The following is a 23,248-nucleotide window of genomic DNA, read 5'->3' on the forward strand; positions in this document are numbered from 1 at the left end:
AGTCTTTTGGTGTAACAGGCAGATAGGCTGGCTGTTGTGGGCCTGCTTTGTCTTCACCAGTACCAGAAGTCCTGGTCAATTTTAAATCGTGAAATTGGATTGAGCTTTAAATTCATGGAATCTTCCATGGTGAACCACAAATTTTGAGTTGGAGAATCCTGGTGTTTTTCTTTGGCTTTGAATGGAATTCTAGATTTTGGTGTAACCTTTGTTTTCCAGTCATTTTTAAATTGCAGTAAGGGGGATTGTCACAGTTTGGTGTAGGCCATTTAACACAGGTGTTTTATGACTAGGTGTTTGGAACCTCAGTGTCAACTAGTTCTATAATTGGAGCCTGGCTTTTCCAAAACCAAATAAGTAAGTGGATGTGAATAGAACACAGTAAACCAGTGTGAGTCCATTGGCATGGTTAAGCATGGCTCCGTCCAAATGGAAATACTAAGCCTACCCTGAAACATTTACATCTGAAAATTACAAGACATGTAGTCTGATATTTAGATATAATTTATGAAGGGTGTGCTGCAGCATTTTGAGAGTTGAAGGGATTGAGGAGACAAAGAGGACTTTTACTAGATTATGCAAGATATGGTGTGGTTTAGATTAGGGTGAAGAGAACAGACAGATTTGAGATCATGTTTCAGGACTTGCTAATGGATTAGATATGGGAGGTATAAGGAAGGGAGAAATGAAAAATTATTTCTAGGATTCCTTGATTGTACAGCTGCCATTTACCATAGGGAGGAAGAACAGAGGAATAAACTGGGAAAGTGAAGGGGGTTAATTAGTAAAGAATCCAGTGAGCATATTTAGTGGATTCAGAAAAAAAGTTTTGAACATTATGAGGGGTGAGGAGAAATGTTCAAGTGTGGGGAGTGATTTGTTATACGTGTTAAGACAGCAGTTTAAAAAAAAGGTAGTGATGACTGGAGCTGTAGAGTAGGTATCTGTTTTTTGGATGTTGTTGAATAAATAGTTCCAGGTATGTTATAGAATCTAAAAATAAATTCTTTTTCAAGTCTAGGTTTATAAGTTAGGTACTGAAGACAGTTTTTTAATGTATATTTTTACTTTTGGAAAATTCCACACTAAAAAGTGTGTATCTACCACATAAATTATAAATAGTTCCTTCACCACAGGCTGTTTCAGGGTTAATTTCAGATATTTTATTACTTCCAGTATGTACTTAACACATAGGAACTTGAGAGACTATGTGCTATTGGATATTCTGTTTTGTTTTTAAAAACAGACCAACTAAACATGGACATTATGCATACATACTATTGATAAAACATACAGAATAGTACATAGTACATAAATCAAGTGCTTATGTATACTTTGAGAACATTCTGGCTAACCCTTAAAATGTTACCATTTTTTACTACTTCTATCCTTAGTCTTTTGTACAAATTTTCTTTGCCTATCACCTGTGGCTGCCATTATTATTTACAAATGTGCTTTTACAGCGGTGAATTTAGGATTTCAAGCCTTCCTTCTAAAGTAGCCATTGCTTTTAATAACTGCCCCTCCACCCCCGAATTCTTTTACCAGCTTTGCTCATTCTGTTGGCTGTATTGACTCTTTTTTATCAATATATCACCTAGTAAAGAAAGAGTTTTTAGGAAAGAAGAAAATAGTATTCATTTCCTGAGACCCGTTCTTTTTACTAGTTTTTGGTTGTTTGCTTTTTGGTCTTTCCATTCATGAGTAGAAGAGGAAAGAGAAATTTAAAAGATTCTGGGTATTCATGAATTTTTTTATCCACAGATTTAGTGTTTTCTGAGACCATTTATGAGTGGTCCCAAGTGAGCCCAAGGGTTCATGATATATAATAGTAATTTTGGTGAGGCCTGTATGAATTTGAATCTTTTACACTGTAAAATTGGTGTGAGTGGGTAAATTGTACAGCTAATAAATGAGCATAGCCAACTGCCTAGCTTTTAAATTAGGTTGATCATTGCTGATTTGCTGCCTCTGAAACAAGTTGGGAAGTATTTAAAAGCATTGATTCTTTATGGAGGAAGACTGGAAAGGAAGACTTAAGTGTTAGTTACTTAGATGTGCATTCCTTACAAAAGGAGTCTGTCTAGTTCTATTTTACAGCTTTATGCCTCTGATTAATAATACTCTTGAAGGGGTACTCTCTTTTGCATTCCTCATCCTCTTCTCCCCCTCCCAACCTCTTTCCCAAAAACAGTCATATGATTTCAGTCATAGAATGATACAGCTGGAAAAGATAATTAGGATATTACAGTTGTATCTCATTTTATTATTGAAGAATTAAGGCCCATGGAGATTGAGACTTGGCCAGGGTAGCACAATTAGCCTCAGTGAAGCAAAAAGTCAAGCTTACTGCTGACTTTTGTTCTTTTTTTTTTTTAGTATATACTGCCTCTTCATCTATCATTCTCCCTTCCCTCTGACTAGTATATTTGCTTTATTGTTTTTCAAATAAAACTTATACCATGTGCTATCATAGAACATTAGGTTAGTGGCTATCTAACTGTAAGTTGGTCTCTGGAAGAATTTGAAGTAAAAACTCCAGCCATTATAATAACTTGTCTTCTCAAAGGGCCAGTAGGTTTTTTTAAATTTTTATTTTATGTTGGAGTATAGCTGATTAACAATGTTGTGATAGTTTCTGGTGGACAGCACAGGGACTCAGCCGTATATATGCATGTATCCATTCTTCTCCAAACTCCTCTTTCATCCAGGCTGCCACATAACATTGAGCAAAGTTCCCTGTGCTATGCAGTAGGACCTTGTTGGTTATCCATTTTAATAGAGCAGTGTGTACTTGTTGATCCCGACTCTGTGACTATCCCTTCCCCTCATAGGGCCAGTACATTTTTAAAGAACTTTTCCTATAGGAACATTTAAACAGATCTTTATAGTGTTATCTTACAGAGCTCAAAATTGTTACCTACAGGGAGTTTTTTCTTGTGTTTCAGTCTTGTATCCCAATCAAGCCCTTTCAGAGTTAGAACTGTAAAGCTCTCTGGGAACCATCTAGCAAAAATTATGCTTAATAAACATCTTCCAGATTAAAATGTTACCTCTTGGGAGGAGTCCTGATTGTATCTGATTAGTATTGAATTCATTTACTTATGTGCAAAATACTCTTCCTCATGTGGTATTTAAATATGTTTTAGTTCACTTCACACCAAAAACTAATCCAATTACCTAAATTTTTTTCTCACCTCTTATATAAAAGTGTATAGCAAGGGAAATGAAGATTCTCTACTACTTTGCGGCAGAAATCATCGCCACAGAGCAGATAATTTGACTGTGAAACTGAATTGCCTTGAGATGATTTCACTAGAAGAAGCTCAGTTTAAGAATAAAGATTATTATTAGTTAAATTGATACCGTATTTATCTAAGGTTAGCTGATACCTTTGAGTTCAGCCTGTATTTTCTTTACCTCCTAATTTTAGTCTGCTTCCAAGCCCACATACCTTGTAGGGATGTCAGAAGGATTAATTATGAAAAAAACTAATAAAACACAAAAAACTTGGATATTAAAAGAGTATTTTTATCTATTATTATTTAGCTTCATAATGAGTTAGTTACATTATGGAACAAAGGGATGCTAATAAACCTTAAAGTCTATAGCTGATTGCTTTATGATGGTTCCTTGAAATTTGAAATGCATGGGAAGGATGTCAAAGAATGGGGTATATTCAGTGTATCCACATTTAACTTTAAGTTGCTGTAATAGTTTTACTCTGCCACATAATTGAGGTACTGCAATTGTTATAAATGATTTAAACTCTTTAACTGATGTATTTTAGACGCTGATATTTGAGACTAAACTTGTAAATTCTAAAGAAATTAATGTTTTATATAGCAAAGTATGGGGGAGAGTACTAATTTGAAGAATTACGGATATTGTTGGGAAGGGAAGGGAGAATTTATTTTTTTGGCTTAATTGTTGCTTTGTAAAGAAAAATTAAAAGCTCTTTGTTTTTTTTTTTCCTTCTTTGATTTTCTTGGGGTGCATTCCAACTCCAGAAGGTAAGAATTACTTTATTCTAAAGAAGTATTATACAGTTATAAAGCACTCTTTTTTTACAAGTTTAATTGAACTTACTTTTGGATGCATGATGTTTACTTTATAAAACTAATTAGTCTAGTAACTAAGAGTGATATTAATGTGTAAATATTGGTTGTATATGCTTTTTTGTTGTTCTTTATAATTTGTAATAATCATTGGTTATACTTTTAAAAACTCAGTCTACATTTAGTTTCAAGATGATTATTTGACTTTCTAGCATTGGAATACCTAAAATTCTACAGACTAATAATGAAAATATTTAAGAGGTTGGAAATGTGTGAGCTAACACTTTCTGTATGGCTGTAAGATTGAAAATGTATGTTTATGCTCTTACTGATTTAGAGAGAGTATTGGTAAATCCTTTAAAGGAATAACACTTATTTAAAACCAGGCCCAAAACAGGTTAAAATTCACCATCACCGATGCGATGGACATGTGTTTGAGTAGGCTCCAGGAGTTGGTGATGGACAGGTAAGCCTGGCGTGCTGTAGTCCATGGGATCACAGAGAGTCGGACATGACTGAACTGATTGGTAAATCCTTTAAAGGAATGACACTTAAACCAGGCCCAAAACAGGTTAAAATTCTTAGTCTGAGTCTTCACTGAATTGGCTTTTTGTCTCCCATTTTAGATACACCTCTGTTACAACAGTTCCCATGTTAGAGGAGTTATATGCCTGCGACACTTGACAGTAGGAACCACATCCATGTGTTTTCATTTCACTAGGACATGGCATGTTTGGCTTTTAGTTAGAGCTTAGTAGATCTTTTTAATTCCAGTTTAATTTCTATTCCATTAATTTTGTTTATAAGAAATTATTCATTTTTGAATTTTAGTTTATGGAGGAAACCTTATTTCAGGTCATACAAACAGTTAAAATTATAATTTTAAAAAATTTTAAATAGGCAAGAAAAAATTTTGTTTTTTTGAGGGGGTCTTATACTTGGTTAAATTCTTTTGGTATGAATAATAGGAACCAAATGTGAATAACTTTATCAAAATGAGATTTATTTGAATATGGGGTAGCTAACAGTTTCAGAGGAAAGAAACAGGCTCTGGAATTTAGAGAACTAAGTTAGATCAGGCAGCTGACACTTGAAGGATGGGCTCATCAGGGCCCTCCAGCTGGGATGAATTAGTCTATGTCTACTTTGCTCGAGGTTAAAAATTCAAGGAAGACTGGCCTAGTGTCCAGGGATGGTGAGACATCTTAATGGACAGTCCTACAAAGACTATTTCCAGTGGGGTAGGGCATAGTTCCTCAAAGCAAGATTGCATGTTCTTTTCCGGAGGAAGAGAGAATATATTGACTAGGCAGAGACAACAAATGTCCACGACATGGCTTACTGTAGAAGATAAGAGTACAACAGAAAAACTTAAGCCCCAACAATTTTAAGAACTGTCTGTTTATACAGATTCTCCCAGTGGTAACATTGTGCATCACCACAGTACAGTATCACAGGAGTATATTGCTTTTGATACAATCTACCTGGCTTTATTTATATTCATTTATGTATGTAGGTGTGCATGTGTGTGTGTGTGTATATATGTGTTTTAATTCACTCTGCCTATCTTTGCCTTTTAATTTGTATATTTATGCCATATTTAAGATAATTATTGATATTTTAGAGTTTATGCTTACCATTCTGTTGTTTTTCCATTTGTTTCTTCTGCTTCTTGGTTCTGTTTTTCTTTTCTTGCCTTGCCATGGGTTATTTTTAGGATTCTGTATTAGCTTGTTTATACTGCATTTCTTTGTGTCTCTGCATAATTTTCTTAGTGTTTGCTCTGGGTGTTACAGTATACACATGTGATTTATCACGTATCCACATTTTCCTATATGAGCTTTACCATAACTCTAAGTTACTTCTGTGAGTTGGAAAATGCCAAGAATTGGTACAATTCACGTATTTCAGTTTACTGTTTCAGAACTCTAGAGCTCGATATGAATGAGTGTCAAGAGTGACAGTTCTTGTTTAAAAGCAGAGAATAATGGTAATCAGTAGCTTTAGCTATTTAGGTAATTAAAGTAAAAGTTGCCCAGTTGTGTCTGATTCTTTGCGACCCCATGGATTGTAGCCCACAAGTCTCCTCTGTCCATGGAATTCTCCAGGTAAAAATACTGGAGTAGGTAGCCATTCCCTTCTCCAGGGGATCTTCCTGACCTAGGTATCAAACTTGGGTCTCCTACATTGCAGGCAGATTCTTTACTGAGCCACCAGGGAAGCCCATTTAGGTGTGTAATCTTTACTGTTAAATGAACAAGAATACCAAATAGAACAGAGATAGAAAATTACAACAGATTCTTACTTTCTGATGTACTTAATCAAACCTGATAAAATTTTATTCTTCTCTAGCTCATTTCTTTCAGGACTGTTTCTGTAACTTATGTTGACCAGTATTTTGTTTCCAGTTTCTGTTATCCATACTAATTCTTTTACCTCAAGTAATATATACTCACATGTGACTGTCTGTACTTCTTTAGTTCAGAAACATACTGCTTTTTTGAAACTTGACCCAGCCAGTTAAGAAATGTTAGTATCTTGATGAGCTGAAATAAAGGCAGTTGATACTTTTATATATGTAGCTGTTAGAGTGACCTTTTTAAGCAACTTGTTGTAGTGAAACCAGTAGAGGAAATGGCTGTGGACTGATAGGAGTCAAGCACTTTATTATATTCCGTATATTTACTTTAAAATAAAGCACAGAAACACTGGACTCTTCCCCCCAGCCCCCCGCCTTTTGAAATGATTTTGCTCATATCTTACTGGTAATGGACAAGCTACACTTTTTAAAAAGCAATAGTGGGAAAAAAGACAACAATCGGAAGGTGAAGAGACTGAAGATTTACAGTGAAATATTGAAAGGATAGAGAGAGTGTATAAACACAGTTTCTGAAGGATCTTTTTGTTTCTATGGCCTCCCTCTCTATGCTATTCCTAGATTGCTCTCTTATTTATTTTGTGCCCTTTGCTGCCCTGTTCAGACTTCTCATTTTGTGGTCCCAACTGGGCCTCCTCCTCCCAGCATGCCTGTGTAAAAGTTTATCTGCATACCCTCTTACCCTCTCTCCAGGGGTTTTATTTCCATTTATTTAACAACATGTTTGGGAAGGAAAATAGTTTGAAGAAACTAGTTCTCTAGAGAATAGATGAGTAGATGCTACTTCTTACATTTAAAACCTACATTTATTTCTTTTTAAGAAGTAGATTAGTAGTTCACCCAGATGAACTTCTCATTGGAAGAATTGCAGGTAATATGACCAAGGGAAAGCAAGCAAGAGGTTTTAATGAAAGAGTTTGTAAGAGTACATACACAATGTTTCAGTGAATTTAAAGCCTACTGAAACTATTAATTTAATGATTTCTAAACACACCATTTTCCATCATAAGGACACTGTTGTGTTCAATTTGCTTTGTGTGCTCTGTCAGGGTAAGCATGCCACAGATCAGCTGTTGATTTTAAAGTTATGTAGTGCTGATTTTTTTTGTTAGTATGTGGGTAATGAGTGTGTGTGTGTATGTATATTATGTGAGTGAAAGATTCTTACGAGTTTATTGTTTTTTCACATTTAATATTGACCTGCTGCTTGCTGCTAAGTCACTTCAGTCGTGTCCAAGTCTGTGCGACCCCATAGACAGCAGCCCACCAGGCTCCCCTGTCCCTGGGATTCTCCAGGCAAGAGCACTGCAGTGGGTTGCCATTTCCTTCTCCAATGTATGAAAGTGAAGTCGCTCAGTCATGTCTGACTCCTAGCAACCCCATGGACTGCAGCCTACCAGGCTCCTCTGTTCTTGGGATTTTCCAGGCAAGAGTACTGGAGTGGGTTGCCATTTCCTTCTTCGAATATTGACCTGAAATAGGGTTTATTCAAGCATCTGTTTGGGGAACTAGATAATTTTACACCTCTTTTAACTTTGAAACTCAGGAGTCTATTATTTAATCCTGTTGAGATTCAGGATATTAAACTTTGAAGGAAAAATATAGAGTGTGTAATAGTTGAGTCAGAGATAGGTAAGCTGATTATGTCCTAGTTTTGACAAGGCCATTCTGTAGAAAGGAGTACAGAAAAATAAACAAGAGATTAGGATTTAAGTTGAGATAAGGCAGGGTGGTCTGTTGCAAAGTGGAGTATCTAGGAATAAGTAAATAAGACTGGAGTCATTTAAAGCTCTTTGCCAAGGGCTTGAACTGGGGATAATAAATGTTGGAAGACACTGGTGAATTTTGAGGATGAATTGTAGAAGTTTATTATATTAGATTTCTTTAGCTTAGTTGCTGGAGAGAGGATGCCAGTGAGGAAAAAAGAGGCCAAAAATCTGAAAAAGTAGACTTCAGGGCTTCATGAAGAGTCTTATTAAAGTGCTTGAAGGGCTGTCATCTGAATTAATGAAGAAATAATTTCTTTTCCTCTCCACTTATAAAGATGGTTTATTACAAGGTCATTTAAGCAAATTCAAACAGTAGAGAAAATCACATAGAGGAAAGAAAAGAATCTCCTAAATTTTCCACCATGATTACCACTGATTTACATCATAAAATCAGGACTGATAAATGGAGTTAGAGGAAGATGCATTTGGCTTAACTTAAGGAAGAATTTATGAATAATTACAAACGCAGAGAGACTCCACCAGCACATTATAAGCTTGTGCAAAAGACTGTTTAGGATGTTTTAGGAGGGGATATAACATGTGTAGGAAAATGGGCTTCATGACCTGTGAAGCTCCTTGTCAGCCTATGGATTTTACCTGATTCTTGTCTGTAGATGTTTGCACCTGAGAGATGGTTTTGTAAAGTGAAAGTAAGGTAAAGGATGATTAAAAGTTGTAGGATTTTATTTGACCCAGCAGTTCCACTTCTCTGAATACACACAAAAAAATCAAAAGCAAGGACTTGAATAGATCGTTTTACACCAGTGTTTATAGCAGCATTATTCACAGTAGGCAAAAGGTGGAAACAACTCATGTTTATTGACAAATGGATAAATAAAATGTGGCATGTACAGTCAATGGAATATTTTTCAGCCTTAAAAAGAAGGAAATTCTAACATTCTACAACATGAAATGAACTTCAGAGATATTATACTAAATGAAATAAACCAGACAGAAGAGGGAAAATACCATATAATTTCACTTCCATGAGAGACCTAGAGTATAAGTTATATAGAGACAGAAAGGATTAATAGGAAGGTGGTTGCCAGGGGCTGGTGTAGGGGGAAAATAGGGAGTAGTTTTGTAAGGTGAGAAGAGTTCTGGAGCCTGGTGTTGTAAAAATGTGAATGAACTTAAGTGGAAGTGAATTGTACACTTAGAAGTGGTTGAGATGGTAAATTTTATGTTATCTATGAAACTGCAGAAGTGTTAGTCGTTAAGTCGTGTCTGATTCTTTGAGATCCCAAGGACTATAGCCTGCCAGGCTCTTCTGTCCATGGTGATTCTCCAGACAAGATAATGGATTGGCTTGCCATTCCCTTCTCCAGAGGATCTTCCCAACCCAGGGATCGAACCCAGATCTCCCGAATTGCAGGCAAATTCTTTACCATCTGGGTCATATTTTGCCACAATAAAGTTGTAGGATTTTGTTGTAATTTGAGTAGGGTACATTTTTATATAATGTGGGAGAAACAACCACTGTAGGAAAGAAGACAAATGGCTGAGGTAGAGAGGGGATGAGCAGAGGTTACTTCTTTAAACTTTTATAGACGGTAATTTTTCCCTGTCAAATTTAAAATATAGGCAGTGATAGAAGGTTGTAGAAAAATATGAGTGAATTAAAAAAAATTTCTGCCTACAGTGTGATGATACAGAATCAGTATAACAAGTGGTACGAGTGCTATAAGGGTCTTCAGAATTAGGAGAGTTACAGACAAGATTAAAAAAGCTAAAGATTTTTACTGAGAGTTGATGGGCCTTATATATTTATGAATACTTTTGCAGACTTCACTTACAGTTTTATTTGTATCTTCAAGCTCCAGAAAGAAACGGAAAATGAAAGAAAGCAATAGTGAAAATGTCCAGACTTTCAGTGGAGAAATTTGGCATGATTAGTTATGGGAAAAATTATCAGTTAATTTTTAGAAGAGATCTTTAGTAAAATCTAAACCTAAGTTTCTGATTCTGTTCAGTTCTTAAGTTGATAGCAAAATTGCAATTGTGGCTAAATTTTTTACATTACTGGACATGGGAAATGTGTACCAACTTGCCTCATCTCCCTGGTGGGAGGGAAATCTTAATTAATCATAAATTAAACGATAACTATAGTGTGTGTGTGTATGAGTGCACATTGGGAAATAAGGAGATCATATCATTTGGCTTCACTCAGTCCCAGTTCATTTATTTTTACATTAAAAGGTAAGAATGTGTACTTAGGAAACTTCCACTTTATTTTTTATATCACCAGCACTTACTGCTGTGCAGTTACATGGTAACTATTTGGTAGATGTTCAGTGAATGAGAAATCAAGTTAGTTTCTTTTCCACATCATCTTTTTCTAAAAAACTTCTATTGAGGTATATTATGCATGCCATAAATTTCACCTATTTTGACTCTGAGTTGTGCAACTATCACTGTAGTCCCCAATAAGATTTTTCATACTTGTATACAGTTAGTACCAGTTTCCACTGCCATCCTCTAATTTCCTTTCTGTCTCTGTTGGTTAGCCATTTCTAGACATTTCATTTCAAATAGAATCATATAATTTATGGTCTTTTGCTGTTAATCCATATTGTAGCATGTGGATTAACCTCAAAAGACCATAAATTATATGATGAGATGGTTGAATGGCATCACTGGTGCAGTGGACATGAACTTGGGCAAACTCTGAGCGATGAGGGACAGGGAAGCCTGGTGTGCTGCAGTTCATGGTGTCGCAAAGAGTCGGACATGACTTGGTGACTAAACAACAACCGTCACCATATTGTAGCATTTATCAGCACTTCATACTTTTTCATTGGTGCATATTGTTTTTATAGATTTCTATATATGATGCATATTTTTTAGCTTTTTATTTGAATTTCAGACTTAAGAAAAGTTGCAAAAACAATAAAATTAAAAAAGCAGTATATAAAAATTTTTGTTACTTTACCTAGGTTGCACGAATGTAAGCATTTTATATACTTTATCTGTCTAGTTGATGTTTCTGAAATGTGTAAGAGTAAATTGTAGACGTGCTGCCCCATTTACATTTAAACACTTCAAGAGTATACTTTCTAAAGGCAATATATTCTTATGTAACCACAGTGTAATTGTCAAAATCAAGATATTAATATAATACTTTCTAAGCAACAGACTTTATTTAAATTTGACAATTCTTCTGCTTATGTCCCAATCCACGATCACACATTGCATTTCCTTTTAGCTTTTATGTATCTTTATAGTCTCCTTTAATGTAAGAACATTCTTTTAGTCTTTGTCTTTTATGACCTTTACATTTTTTAGAGTTCAGAACAGCTGTTTTGTAGACTGTCCTGCAATTTAGGTATGTCTGATGTTTATTCATGATTAGATTCAGGTTGTACATTTTTGACAAGAATGTCAGAGAAATATGTCATTTTCACTACATCATATCCAAAAGTATGTGATTTCAGCTTATCCCATTATTGGGATATTGGATTGATTACTCCAGTCCCTCAGTTTATGTGATGTCTGCTGTGGTTTTCCATTAAAAAGGTGTAATTTTTTCCCCTTTGTAATTAGTATCTTTTGTGCAGAGGGGAGATACTTTGAGACTGTGTAAATACCTTGCTTCTCATTATGTCTTTGCTCACTAGTTTTAGCATCTCATTGTTATTTATCTATTGCTGCTTAACCGTATTCATAGATTTAGGAGCTTAAAACAACACACATTTATTATCTCAGTTTGTATGTGTCAGCAGTCTGGGCATGGCTTCATTGGGTTCTCTGCAAGACTAGCCAAGGTGTTGACCAGGGCTTGGTTCTTATTTGAGAATAAGAGAAGGATTGGAGAAGGAACCACTTCTAAGCTGTGTTGTTGCTAGCAGGATTCAGATCCTTTATATTTATCAAAATGGAGTGCCTCAGTTTCCACCTGGCTGCTGGCTAAGGCTGCCCTGAGTTCTTTGCCACCTGGGCCCCCCCAACCTAATATGCTTCCCCAAAGCCAGCAAGGGGAGAGTCACCTTGCAAGAATACTGCAGTCTTTCGTAATGTAGTTACTGCTCTGCCCCCTCTGCTGTATTCTGCTGGTTAGAAGCAAGTCACAGGTCCTGCCTACATCATGGGGAGGGAGTTACACAGGAGGTGTAACATTAGGGGTCCTTTAAGAGTATATCCACCAGAATGTCCACTGATAATACTTGTCTGCAGTGTCGTGGCCACACATGGTGGTTTTCTAATTCTATCATTTCTTTTTTGTTAGAATTATATGGCAATGAATTCTCCCCCATTCATTGATTTGTTCTTTTATTTACACTAGTATGAACTCACTGGAGCTTCCCAGGTGGTGCTGGTAGTGAAGAACCCCCCTGCCAATGCAGGAGACGTAGGAGACGCGGGTTCTATCCTAGGTCAGGAAGATTCCCTGGAGAAGGAAATGGCAACCCACTCCAGTATTCTTGCCTGGAGAATCCCATGGACAGAGGAGCCTGGTGGGCTACAGTCCATAGGGTTGCAAAGAGTTGGACATGACTGAAGCGACTTAGCACTTATGAGTTCATGCATGAACTCCATAGATTGTTCGTTTATTCTCTGGGTTATTTTCTACTGTATTTCTTTATTTTGTTGCTTGAGTAGTAGGTAGCAGTTTAATCCCTCCCTACACAAACAGGTAGGAGAAGTCTTTTGCATGGGTGCCTAAACAGGTTGGTGATATAATGAGTCATTTATCAAAATAGACATTTGAAAATTGAAAATGTATTTTGACTTAACAAACTTTTCAAGTTGTTATCAAAATGTCATTGCTTTTATATTAATATTCAAGGGAATCGCTAATTTTCTCCCTAAATATAACTATCCTATAATTGAAATGATTAAATGTTTTGATGATAATGAACTAAACACACTCATTCTGAAACCACTGGATCCTCCCACCCAGCTTCTTCACCTTGGGCTTGTCTCTTGATCTTTAAATGCTACGCATAGACAGCCCCACTCTTTGCATTTGTGAGCATCAATGACTGTTTTTGAGTGTGTCTCTTCTAGTACTCAGTGAACAAATACCTTGCTAGTCAATGTGTCTTTTCTCTTTGGACGTCTCTCACTTTAATCTGTGTATAGTCTCTATGCCCCTTTACCTGCTGTTCTAGTTTTCCTTTTAACTAGCATGCTGTTAACAAAGGAAGTGATTTTGAAAAAGAGCCTTATTCTCTTTTAGAAGTTACATTGTTTTAAAATTTATTCATTTATTTTAGAGTATTTACTATAAAATTTTTGTAAAAATGGTTCATAATAGCCAAAACCAGGTCAATCAGTAATGAAAAAATAAACACTGGAAAATACCTGAAATTCAGTAACCAGGAATTACCACTGGTTGATTACCACATTTAACTGAAGAAACTAAGATAATTGCTGTACTAATTTTTTCCATGAAGATTAGTAATATACTTCATTTAGGGTATTAATTTCTAAATGATCTCTGAAGTTGAGGAAAAAGAAAATAGAAAAATTCTGAATGTGCATTATCACGTGCTAAAAAAAATAGAAAGTATTTACATTTCTCTTTTATCACCATAATTCCAACTTTTTTTTCCCCCTCTAAATGTTTCTCCACTCCTGAGTTTTCTTTCTTTCTTGGCTAGATTTAAGTTAATGGATGATCTTTTCCCTGAGTTCTCATGGACTTAATATTTTTTTATTACTTCTTTGTTTGAGTGATAGCTAGCTAGCTAGCATATTTTTTTTTTTTTTTTTTTACTGTCTGGCATTGAGTATTGGTAAGAAGGCAGATGTTCCCTGCATTATACTGGGCTTATCAGTCAGTTTTTGCTGCATAACTGTCTTGGTTTCAGTGGTTTATAACAACAGATAGTTCCTTTTCTTCTTCATGTCTTTAGAAGAGCTGGAGATTAGTTATTGCCTAGGCTTGGCTCTCTGCTGTGGGTTCTGAAATCAGTGGCCTGCTCTCATGGCAATCAGGAGGAAGTCAAACTGTGCAAGCAGCTGCTAGCCTCTGGTTCTGACATTTATGTTACCATTGTATTGATCAAGTCTTATGGCCAAGCCCAAGAGGGGCAAGGGAATAAATACATTTTATTTACTGTAAGGTGGCCTGATAGAGGGAGTGAATGATTACCTAAAAACAGTAATGTACTCTGCCCACTTTTGTTTTTCATGCCTAGATTTCAGCTTGATTCTTAATCCTTGAAGTTCAAGATTTGGAAAAAAATTAAGATAAATATTTTGGAGTATCTTGGGTCAGTTAGGCTGTGCATGTTGAGTAGCATGTTGCCTCTCCTTCCATCGTTCAATATACACTGTTGATTCATACACATAATGTTTTCTCATTGATAGGAGGGAGTTGCCACCTTTGAATATTCTCCTATATTTTTCTTCTTTATCCTTTTCATATCTCTGTCAGTATGAATGCTTTTGATCTAGATGCTTTGTCAGTTACGATATTTTCATTTGTAAATAACAGGAAATGCAATGTAAACTGGCTTAAACATTAAAGGAAATTAATCATGTGATAAAAGTGAAAATACCTGGCAAAACTTGATCCAGGTGCTCTGGCAGTTTGATCAGAATTTTGGCTCTACTTCCTTCATTTTTGCTCCATTTTCACCAGGTTCATCCATCATAGTTGCAGGTGGAGCCTGTATGCTTTGGGGTTTGACTATAGAAGAAAAGAGAGAATCTGCTTCCCAGAGCTTCAGTGAAAATCACATGCTATTGAATCTGGCTGGTCTACAGTAGAGCCACATGTTAAATTAAAACTTTTTCATGACAATATGTGTAGTTATAAATGAAATATATTTAGGAGAAGTATTGATTCTATACATTGAGATGGCTTCCATAAACAAGGTACTTAAGGCTGAAATCTGAAGAGTGAATTAATTGGAGCTACTAAGAGAAAAGGTGAGGGTTATCATTGCAAGCAGGAGCATTAACTAGTACAAAGGCCAAGAAGTCAGAAGAATTGTAAGTTACAAAATGAAAAGAAAACTAGAGTAGGCCAGAGCAGAGAGGGTGTTGCAGGGGTCAGATTATTTTGATAATTCTGGGCTTTATTTTAAGCACATTGTGATATTATGGATCAATTTTCAGCTGGGCAGAGATGGCACAATCATACATATTTTTAAAAGGTCACTGGCTTCAGAATGGAGAATTGATGAGGGTGAGTGAAGTTATTGTCACTTAAGATAGGTAGGGAACACTGGAATATTATGACACTGGGGTGGGAAATAAGTGAAGGTAAATACCACAGTTACTCAGTCACTTCTCTGTTGCATATACTTGCTATATGTAATTAAGATTCTGTACAGATTATGAAGCAGATAGTGTTTCTTCTATTTCACAGATGAGCAGATTAAGGATATTTACTGACTTGCCCATGATATACTCAGATCTGAACTCTAAGATTGGTCTGAATATATAAATCTGGCTCCTTAGGCCACACAGTGGTCTCTTTTCATGAGTTGCTATGTTTGTTTCCTCTGAGCAGTGTTAATTATAGGCCTCAGGTCTTTCAGCCCTGCTGGCTACTGTTAACCCCCTGTACTGCAGAGAGAATCAAATAAGGCTATTGGCAGTATGACTGAAGTTACTTCTGTTCTTAGGCCTTGTGTATGAAGCATCTTGGTATATTTCCTTCATGAAGTGTATCAGCATAAAATTATAGCACTACACTTACTCCTTTCCTTGAGAAATGCTCCCCACCCTCCAACCCCCAACCCCTACTCCAACCCCAATCTCTTAAACATGGACCAAAATAATTAGAAACTAAATTATCTCATGATAGTTATGTAATCTTTTGAGGTATTCTTGCTTCAGCTGCTTCAAACCCGTATTATACTTACTTGACTTGACATCAGTATTAATTTCCTCTGTACCAGGGTTTTATCACTCATGCAGGGGCTGTCTGTTCCTTCAAGTTACTCAGTTATTTTTATTTAGTTACGTCATTCTGGAGTTACTTCCCTTGAAGATATATTCCTGCCATCGTGGGCAGTGTAGCCTATTTTACTTCTCTGCCATTGCTTCATTATTCATAAAAATGAATTTTTCAAGGGTTCTCTGGTTTTTTATATTTTCCTGAAATCAGATCTAAATTTTTGTTTTAAACAGTGTTAGTGTTCTGTATATCTTGTGGGTTTTTGAAACTTTCATATTTCCTTCAAAGGAAAATTACACCAGATTTGTGAGGAAAATATGATGGTGTCTGTATCTGTTACATCTTTTCACCAGATGTGTGTGCCATTTACTTTCATTTTATGGGTTTTACCGTAAGAGATTTTTTTGTTTTGGTTTGGTTGGCTTGGGGTTTTTTGTTTGTTTTTTGGTGTTTTTTTGTTTGTTTTGTTTTAGGTTCTAGGTACTAAGCTCTAGATGAGACTATATGTTACTTTCTCTCAGACCTAAAGTGCTCTGTGTACAAGCCTCCAATCTCCATTCCATAATGCCAAAATCCAAAATGCTTGAAAAAGGTTTTTCAGTCTTTTGGTACCAAACTTCCCTTTGTCAACAATTCTCTTCAACTGTTTTTCCTGCTTCGTGTGAATATTCATGTATTTTACTGTATTTGGTTATAGGATTGCTGCCCCCGATCTCTCTGGTGATGTTACATAGTATATGGCATATCATGTTGCCTTTCAAAAATCCACATTTTTATGTCTGAAGCAATTGGCCTTAAGTTTTTGGGGTCAGGGATCGTGCACTTGCATCTGTATTGGCAGCACTGGTTGCAGTGTGCCGTGGCCGTTTGTTCCCTTGTCTAACAGTCCTGATAAACTTTGAACAAGAAAGCTTTCCTCCTTGGAGCCACAGACCCTAGTTTATTGAATACTTAGTAAACAGTACTAAACAGAGTGGGTACTTAATACTGAAATTGAATACCAAAAATTAGGGCAAACCTTTTACTAGATAGGTTATTGAGCTACAGATTATAGCATGTTTTCTTTTTACTTAGTTATATGTTCTTTTTAAGCAGTTTCTTTCCTCTTCTGCTTCTTTCTTCTTACTGAAATTTTGTCTTCACCACTTACAAAGCACTATGTGATCTTGAACCAGCTTACTTATTAACACCTCAGTATATTCGTTTGTTCATTTGTAAAAATGGTGTAATAATTTTGCTTACCTCAAAGGATTGTTGTGAGGTCTAACCAGAATGCTTCCTGGAATTTAGCACTGTTTTTGCTGTTAACGTAGCTGTTATTGATTCATATCCTGTTGGTTACCTTACTAACATATGGTCAGCCATTCTTTTATTGACTTTGAAGTCATTTTCAGTGCTTTGACACTTTTAACAATGCTGAAGTTAATCCTTGCATGTATGTTTGTAGGTCTTTGTGGTCTTATTTTGGGGGGATTGATTGAAGTGGGGTTGTTGAATCAGTAGCCCCTAATGGTTTTAATTTTAGTGGATACTTCCATGTTACTTTCCTAGGACGGAATTGAGGTGGGGAATAGGGGGTGGCAGTTTTCAGTCCCACCAGCAGTCTTTAAGAGTGCTCATTTTCCTGTAATCTTACCAGCAATGGGTTTTATCAGTTCACTTTTTAAAATGAAATAATAAGCTTATGGGAAATTATAAGAATAGTCCCGTGTGTACCTCACCCTGCTTCCTCCAGTAGTAGCCTCTTAAATATAGCTGTAGTATGATATCAAAGCCAGGAAACGGACGCTAGTACAGTACTGCCAACAGAGACTTGACTATATTTGATTTCTCCAAGTCTGACCAGTGGTGTCTCAGTTTCATTTGTTTTTGTTTAACCACTGTTAGGTTTGGGCAGCTTTTCATGTATTCTCTTGGCCGTTTTTACTGCACGTTCATATCCTTAATCCATTTTTTTCTAATTGGTTGTTTGTGTTTTCCTAAAAGAAGCTCTCTTAGGATTATTCATTATTTTGTCTGCCATTTGTTTTGCAGTTACTTATTCTAGCTTTGTATGTTTTGTGTAATTTTGTTGATGATATTACTTTGCTATACAGAAATATTTATTTTTTATTTAGTTATTAAGGTTTTCTTTTGTGGTGTTGGAGTTTTCTCTCTTATGTCAAAAGTTTGCTCTATCCTGTAGGATGCCACACATTTCCATTTAGGAAAATGAATTGATTGCAATTAGAAAGGAAAATGTTATATATAACTTTTCTACAGATAATTTATTATATAGCTAAAACTCCAGAAAATATGATAAATGTATATTAACTTCCCTGGTGGCTCGGTGGTAAAGAATCTGCCTGTAATGCAGGAGACGTGAGTTTGAGCCCTGGGTTGGGAAGAATCCCTGGAGAAGGAAATGGCAACTCATTCCAGTATTCTTGCCTGGAAATTCTCGTGAACAGAGGAGCCTGGCAGTCTGCAGTCCATGGGTTGCTTTTAAAAGAGTCCCACACAACTTAGTGAATAGACAACAACATATTAGTAAACTTTTAATCAAGTTTCTACATAGAAGATGAATATTCCAAAGCCTGTTTTATGTCTTTTTAAGTGATCTTATGATAGGTCTAAATATAAGAAACCATTATAATATAGATAAATATGGAATCATTATGTTACACATTTGACACTAATGTAATATTTTATGTCAATTATATCTTGGTTTAAAAAAGGCCATGGAAATATGTTCTTTCCATGACTAACGTTCATTCTGGTACAGCAGTATGGAAGGAGATTAATATTGTTTATTTCTCTTTGTGTTTTCTTTTTCCTCCCTGTTTACTTCTGAACAGGCTTGTGCTAAGCGAAGTATATTAAAAAATTTTTTTTTCAGCTTTATTGAAGTGTGTTAACAAATAAAATTGTAGGTAAAATAAAATCTTTACAGAATGCTTTTGTGATACTTCTGTGAGAGAAATTTTTCTTGACTTAAATGTTAGATGCTGACTTGGGATTAAGAAAATTATAAAATTATTTTTTCTTTAGATATCTGGGAATTAATTTTACATCCATTTTCTCCATGGTCACCTCTCTAGATTTATAGACTTTTTATAGTTTATTGGAGAAGGAAATGGCAACCCACTCCAGTATTCTTGCCTGGAGAATCCCAGGGACAGGGGAGCCTGGTGGGCTGCCGTCTCTGGGGTTGCACAGAGTCGGACACGACTGAAGCGACTTAAAAATGTGTTTTGTCAAATGAGTGTTGATCCATTAATTTTATCTTAATTAGAAACTAATCATTGTGTTCATTTTGTTTTGTTTTTTTGACAGTGGAACTTCCCCTCTTGCATGTCTGAATGCCATGCTGCACACAAACTCCCGAGGTGAAGAAGGCATCTTCTATAAGGTTCCAGGTAGAATGGGAGTATATACTTTGAAGGTAAATATTTTTGTTAGGGAGTCATTTTAAAAGTGAAAACAGGAAGTGACTGTATATAAATAATACTTGAATCGTAGAGACAGAATTCTGTTCTTGAAGAGCTTACTTTCAAGAAGAAGTAAAAATTTCAATCCAATGTCCAGTACTTTTTTCTTTAATTAATCTGTAGCCATGTGTAGATAGATTGGAGAAGTAACTTCACTTCATTCTCTGCCACAATATTATTTTGAAAGGATGAACTGAAAATTATTTCCAGTGACTTTAAAGGGCCTCACATCATTTAAATAATAATGAGTGTTACCGTGGAGCATATAGCTTTAATGCTTTATACTACTTTCTCATTTAATTCTCCGTTACAATTCAGAATTGTGATTATTATTTCTTTATTATAATGGAGAAAGCCGAAGTTCAGAAGATTGGATTTTCTTGCCCAGTGTTAGCCAGATAGTATTAGAGCCAGAATATGAACTCACATCTGACTGAATTTCCATTTTCTTTTACCATAACAAGCTTGCTAATTTCTAATTCCTGCACTAAAAAGGGATCTTGACTTATTATTGTCCTTACAGTTATAAACAGAAAAGCCAACTCAAATGAACTTGAGGAAAACAGAGAATTTATTAGTTCATGTAGCTCAAAGTTTTAGGGAAACTCGGCCTGAATTCAGGAGCTCAAATGATTGTCATCAGAAATGGGTCTCTCCGCTTTCTTTTGGCTTCATTCTAAGGCAGGCCTTCTCATCTACATGACTTCACTCCCAAGCCCCATTCTGCATGCTGTAAGCCTGAGGGGAAAGAGTCTCACAAACTGAAGCAGGAGCCCTTTTAGTTAGTTATGTTGTAGCTTAATTGGTATGGCTTGGCGCAAGTGCCTGTACCTAAACAATCACCTTTGCCAAATGTATTGAATCTTCTGATGGCTGCCCTTAGGTTCATGATCACCCTTGATATGAAGGTGTGGTTAAGCCCTCTCTATCCAGATGGATTGAGGAGAGCGTTATTTCTCAAAGGAAATTTATCATCAGTGACATGTCCACATGTGTGTGCAACTCTTTTCCCCTCTTACCTTTTTAGCTTTGGCTGTAGTCATCACTGTGCTTGGTGGTTGTGTGTAGCATGCTAATTTTTAAAAGATCTAACTCACCTTTAATACCTTCTTTTAAAACACCTTGTTCAACTTCTTGGGGTTACAGGGATCTAGCCCACATGGAGCTTTCTATGTTTCTTTTAGGTTTGAGCTGTTGTAGACCTCCCATATTGTTAAAAATATTTATTAAATGCCTACTCTGTACTGGACACATAGAGGCTATAAAGAAGGATAAATTAAGGTTCCTGATCTCTTAAATCTCACATAGTTACTAAAATAATTAGTGACAGAATGTACTGTGCTATAAAGTGCTGTTACAGTGTAGAGAAATAAAGATTCATCTTGAGTAAAGGAATTTAGAAGTTTTTGTTTTTATTTTTGCTATTTTAAAGTTGTAAAATTTGAGTTGAACTTTGGTAATGGGAGGAAGGGCCTTCCAGGACAAGGGGATAGGTTAAGCAGAGGCACAGATAAAAGGATTCAGAATGGACTTGGGAGTAAATTGGAGTGGTTAGACCATAATCTGTGTGTGGGCTGGTGTGGTAAGGAGTCGGGGTGGGGTAAATGTTAGGTGAAGAGCACACTTTGGAGGCTTTTGAAAACCTGACTGAGGAGTTGGAGAGAGGAGGAGGGAGAGTAGTCATGTGTTGAGGAAGTGGCAGAGGCTTTCAGGAGAATAGCATGATCAAATCCATGTTTAGGAAGATAATTCAGTTAGGATACACTTAAGAATTAAGCAGGGAAACTTGTCAAAAAGATGGTTATGATTGTTTAGAAGTGGTAACTGGGCTGTACTATGAGAGTGATTGGGGCTTCTCTGGTGGCTCAGAGGTAAAGAATCTGCCTGCAATGTGGGAGACCAGGGTTTGATCCTTGGGTCAGAAAGATCCCCTGGAGAAGGGAATGGCTACCCACTCTAGTATTCTTGCCTGGAGAATTCCATGGATAGAGAAGCCTGGCAGGTTATAGTCCATGGGGTCGCAAAGAGTCAGACACGACTGAGCGACTAACATTTTTCATGAGACTGCTAAAAGATGGAGGCAAGGAACATTAGAGAAATAAAATGTGAACCCTTGGGAGTAAATGAACGGATGCAGTGATTCTAAGATGTGGGGTGTGAGTTGATCCTGGAGGGATCACAAGTTTAGGAACATAGTTATATTTGTACTAAAGTATTTGTTGAACTTATGGATCAAGAGGTCTCTTTGGCAACTAATCTGTAAAAGTTTCCTGCATTTTGAAAGAAAGAATAGAAAAATAAGGGATATGTATTTTTAGAAAATGTATAACATGTGAAATGGCACTGGAGTATAAACATAAGTGAGAAAAAACAATTCCTTACCAGATCAGAGGTTGCTGTCTTCTTTTTTTTGTTGTTGACCACACCCTGCGGCATGTGGGATCTTAGTTCCCCCATCAGTAATCAAATCCATGCCCCCTCTGGTGCAAGCTCAGAGTCTTAACCACTGAACCAAAAGGGAAGCCCCCAGAGATTACTGCCTTGATTATAATGTTGTGAGTGCCAGTTGTAGGTAGAATGGTCATGTGTCAAAATTATTTTTGATCTGATAATAAAAATAAATTATGTGGGAAAACAGAAAATATATTCAGAGGAAAAAAGAATCATTCCTAGTTTTATAACTTAACATTCACTAATGTATTTATATTTTATATACTATATAAATACATAGCAGCCAGCTAATATTTATTGAACCTTATCATATGCTAGGCACTGTACTAAGCATTTTACATTTATTAACTCATTTAATTTCAGAATGATCTTTTAAGGTAGGTACTATTACCTCATCTTACAGGGAAGCTGAGGCATGAGCGTTTAAGACTTTGCCCAGAGCTGCATCATTAGGAGAAGATAAGGCCAAAATTCAAACCCTAGATTCTTAATTTTACAGCTTCCCTGTTATATCTATCATACTGTGGCTGACACAGGAATCGTTTGTGATTAGCATTCTCACTATGCAGTGCAGAAACCAAAGATTCAACGATTTTTTTTTTTTAAATGATTCCTTTTATATTTGACTCTTGCTACTTACACTAGCGAATTTTTGGAACCAGATAGATTCAAATAATTGCCATCTCTTTCTTGCTGTCCAGACTCTTAATTGAATTTGTAATACATAATGGCACTTATATACACACAAATATATATACATTATATGAATGATGGGTATGCTTACATTTTTAAAAATTGTTATTGTGTACCTTTTATAGATTTCATTTCATCATTTACCTGGACTTATATATAGCAAGTTTTTGTCTAAGGCTCTGTGTTGTACGTGCATAAGATTGTCATGTATAATTTTTATCTTTGAGTATAGAAGCAAACAGTAGCTAATTCTACACAAAGAAGAGAGGTGACAGGAATCAGAAATTGCTGGTTCTGCTACTGAATCTTACAATCCTAAAAAATAATCAGCACAATTGCAAGTCACAATAATGCATATCAGAAATTTAATTCCTGTTTGCTGAAATGGTAATGATTAATCCTAATTGGATGCCTACATTTTCAGAAAGATGTGCCGGATGGGGTGAAAGAGCTTTCAGAAGGTTCAGAAGAAAGCAGTGATGGTCAGTCAGATTCCCAGAGTTCTGAGAACAGCAGCAGCAGCAGTGATGGTGGCAGCAACAAGGAGGGAAAAAAGAGCAGGTGGAAAAGGAAAG

At 36.1% G+C, this 23,248-nt stretch overlaps 1 protein-coding gene across 2 annotated transcripts in view; it reads left to right on the forward strand.

Annotated features, from left to right (window-relative positions):
• Positions 1–23,248, forward strand: part of ASXL2 (ASXL transcriptional regulator 2) — a 113,628-nt gene that overhangs the window by 50,122 nt on the left and 40,258 nt on the right. For both annotated transcript variants that reach the window (XM_070799005.1, XM_070799001.1), the window contains exons 3-4: positions 19,375–19,483; positions 23,098–23,248. In XM_070799005.1, coding sequence (XP_070655106.1) covers positions 19,375–19,483; positions 23,098–23,248 — 260 coding nt within the window. The remainder of the gene's footprint in view (positions 1–19,374; positions 19,484–23,097) is intronic.

The sequence above is a fragment of the Bos indicus genome, chromosome 11 (assembly GCF_029378745.1).
Source record: "Bos indicus isolate NIAB-ARS_2022 breed Sahiwal x Tharparkar chromosome 11, NIAB-ARS_B.indTharparkar_mat_pri_1.0, whole genome shotgun sequence".
Taxonomy (NCBI): Eukaryota; Metazoa; Chordata; class Mammalia; order Artiodactyla; family Bovidae; genus Bos; species Bos indicus.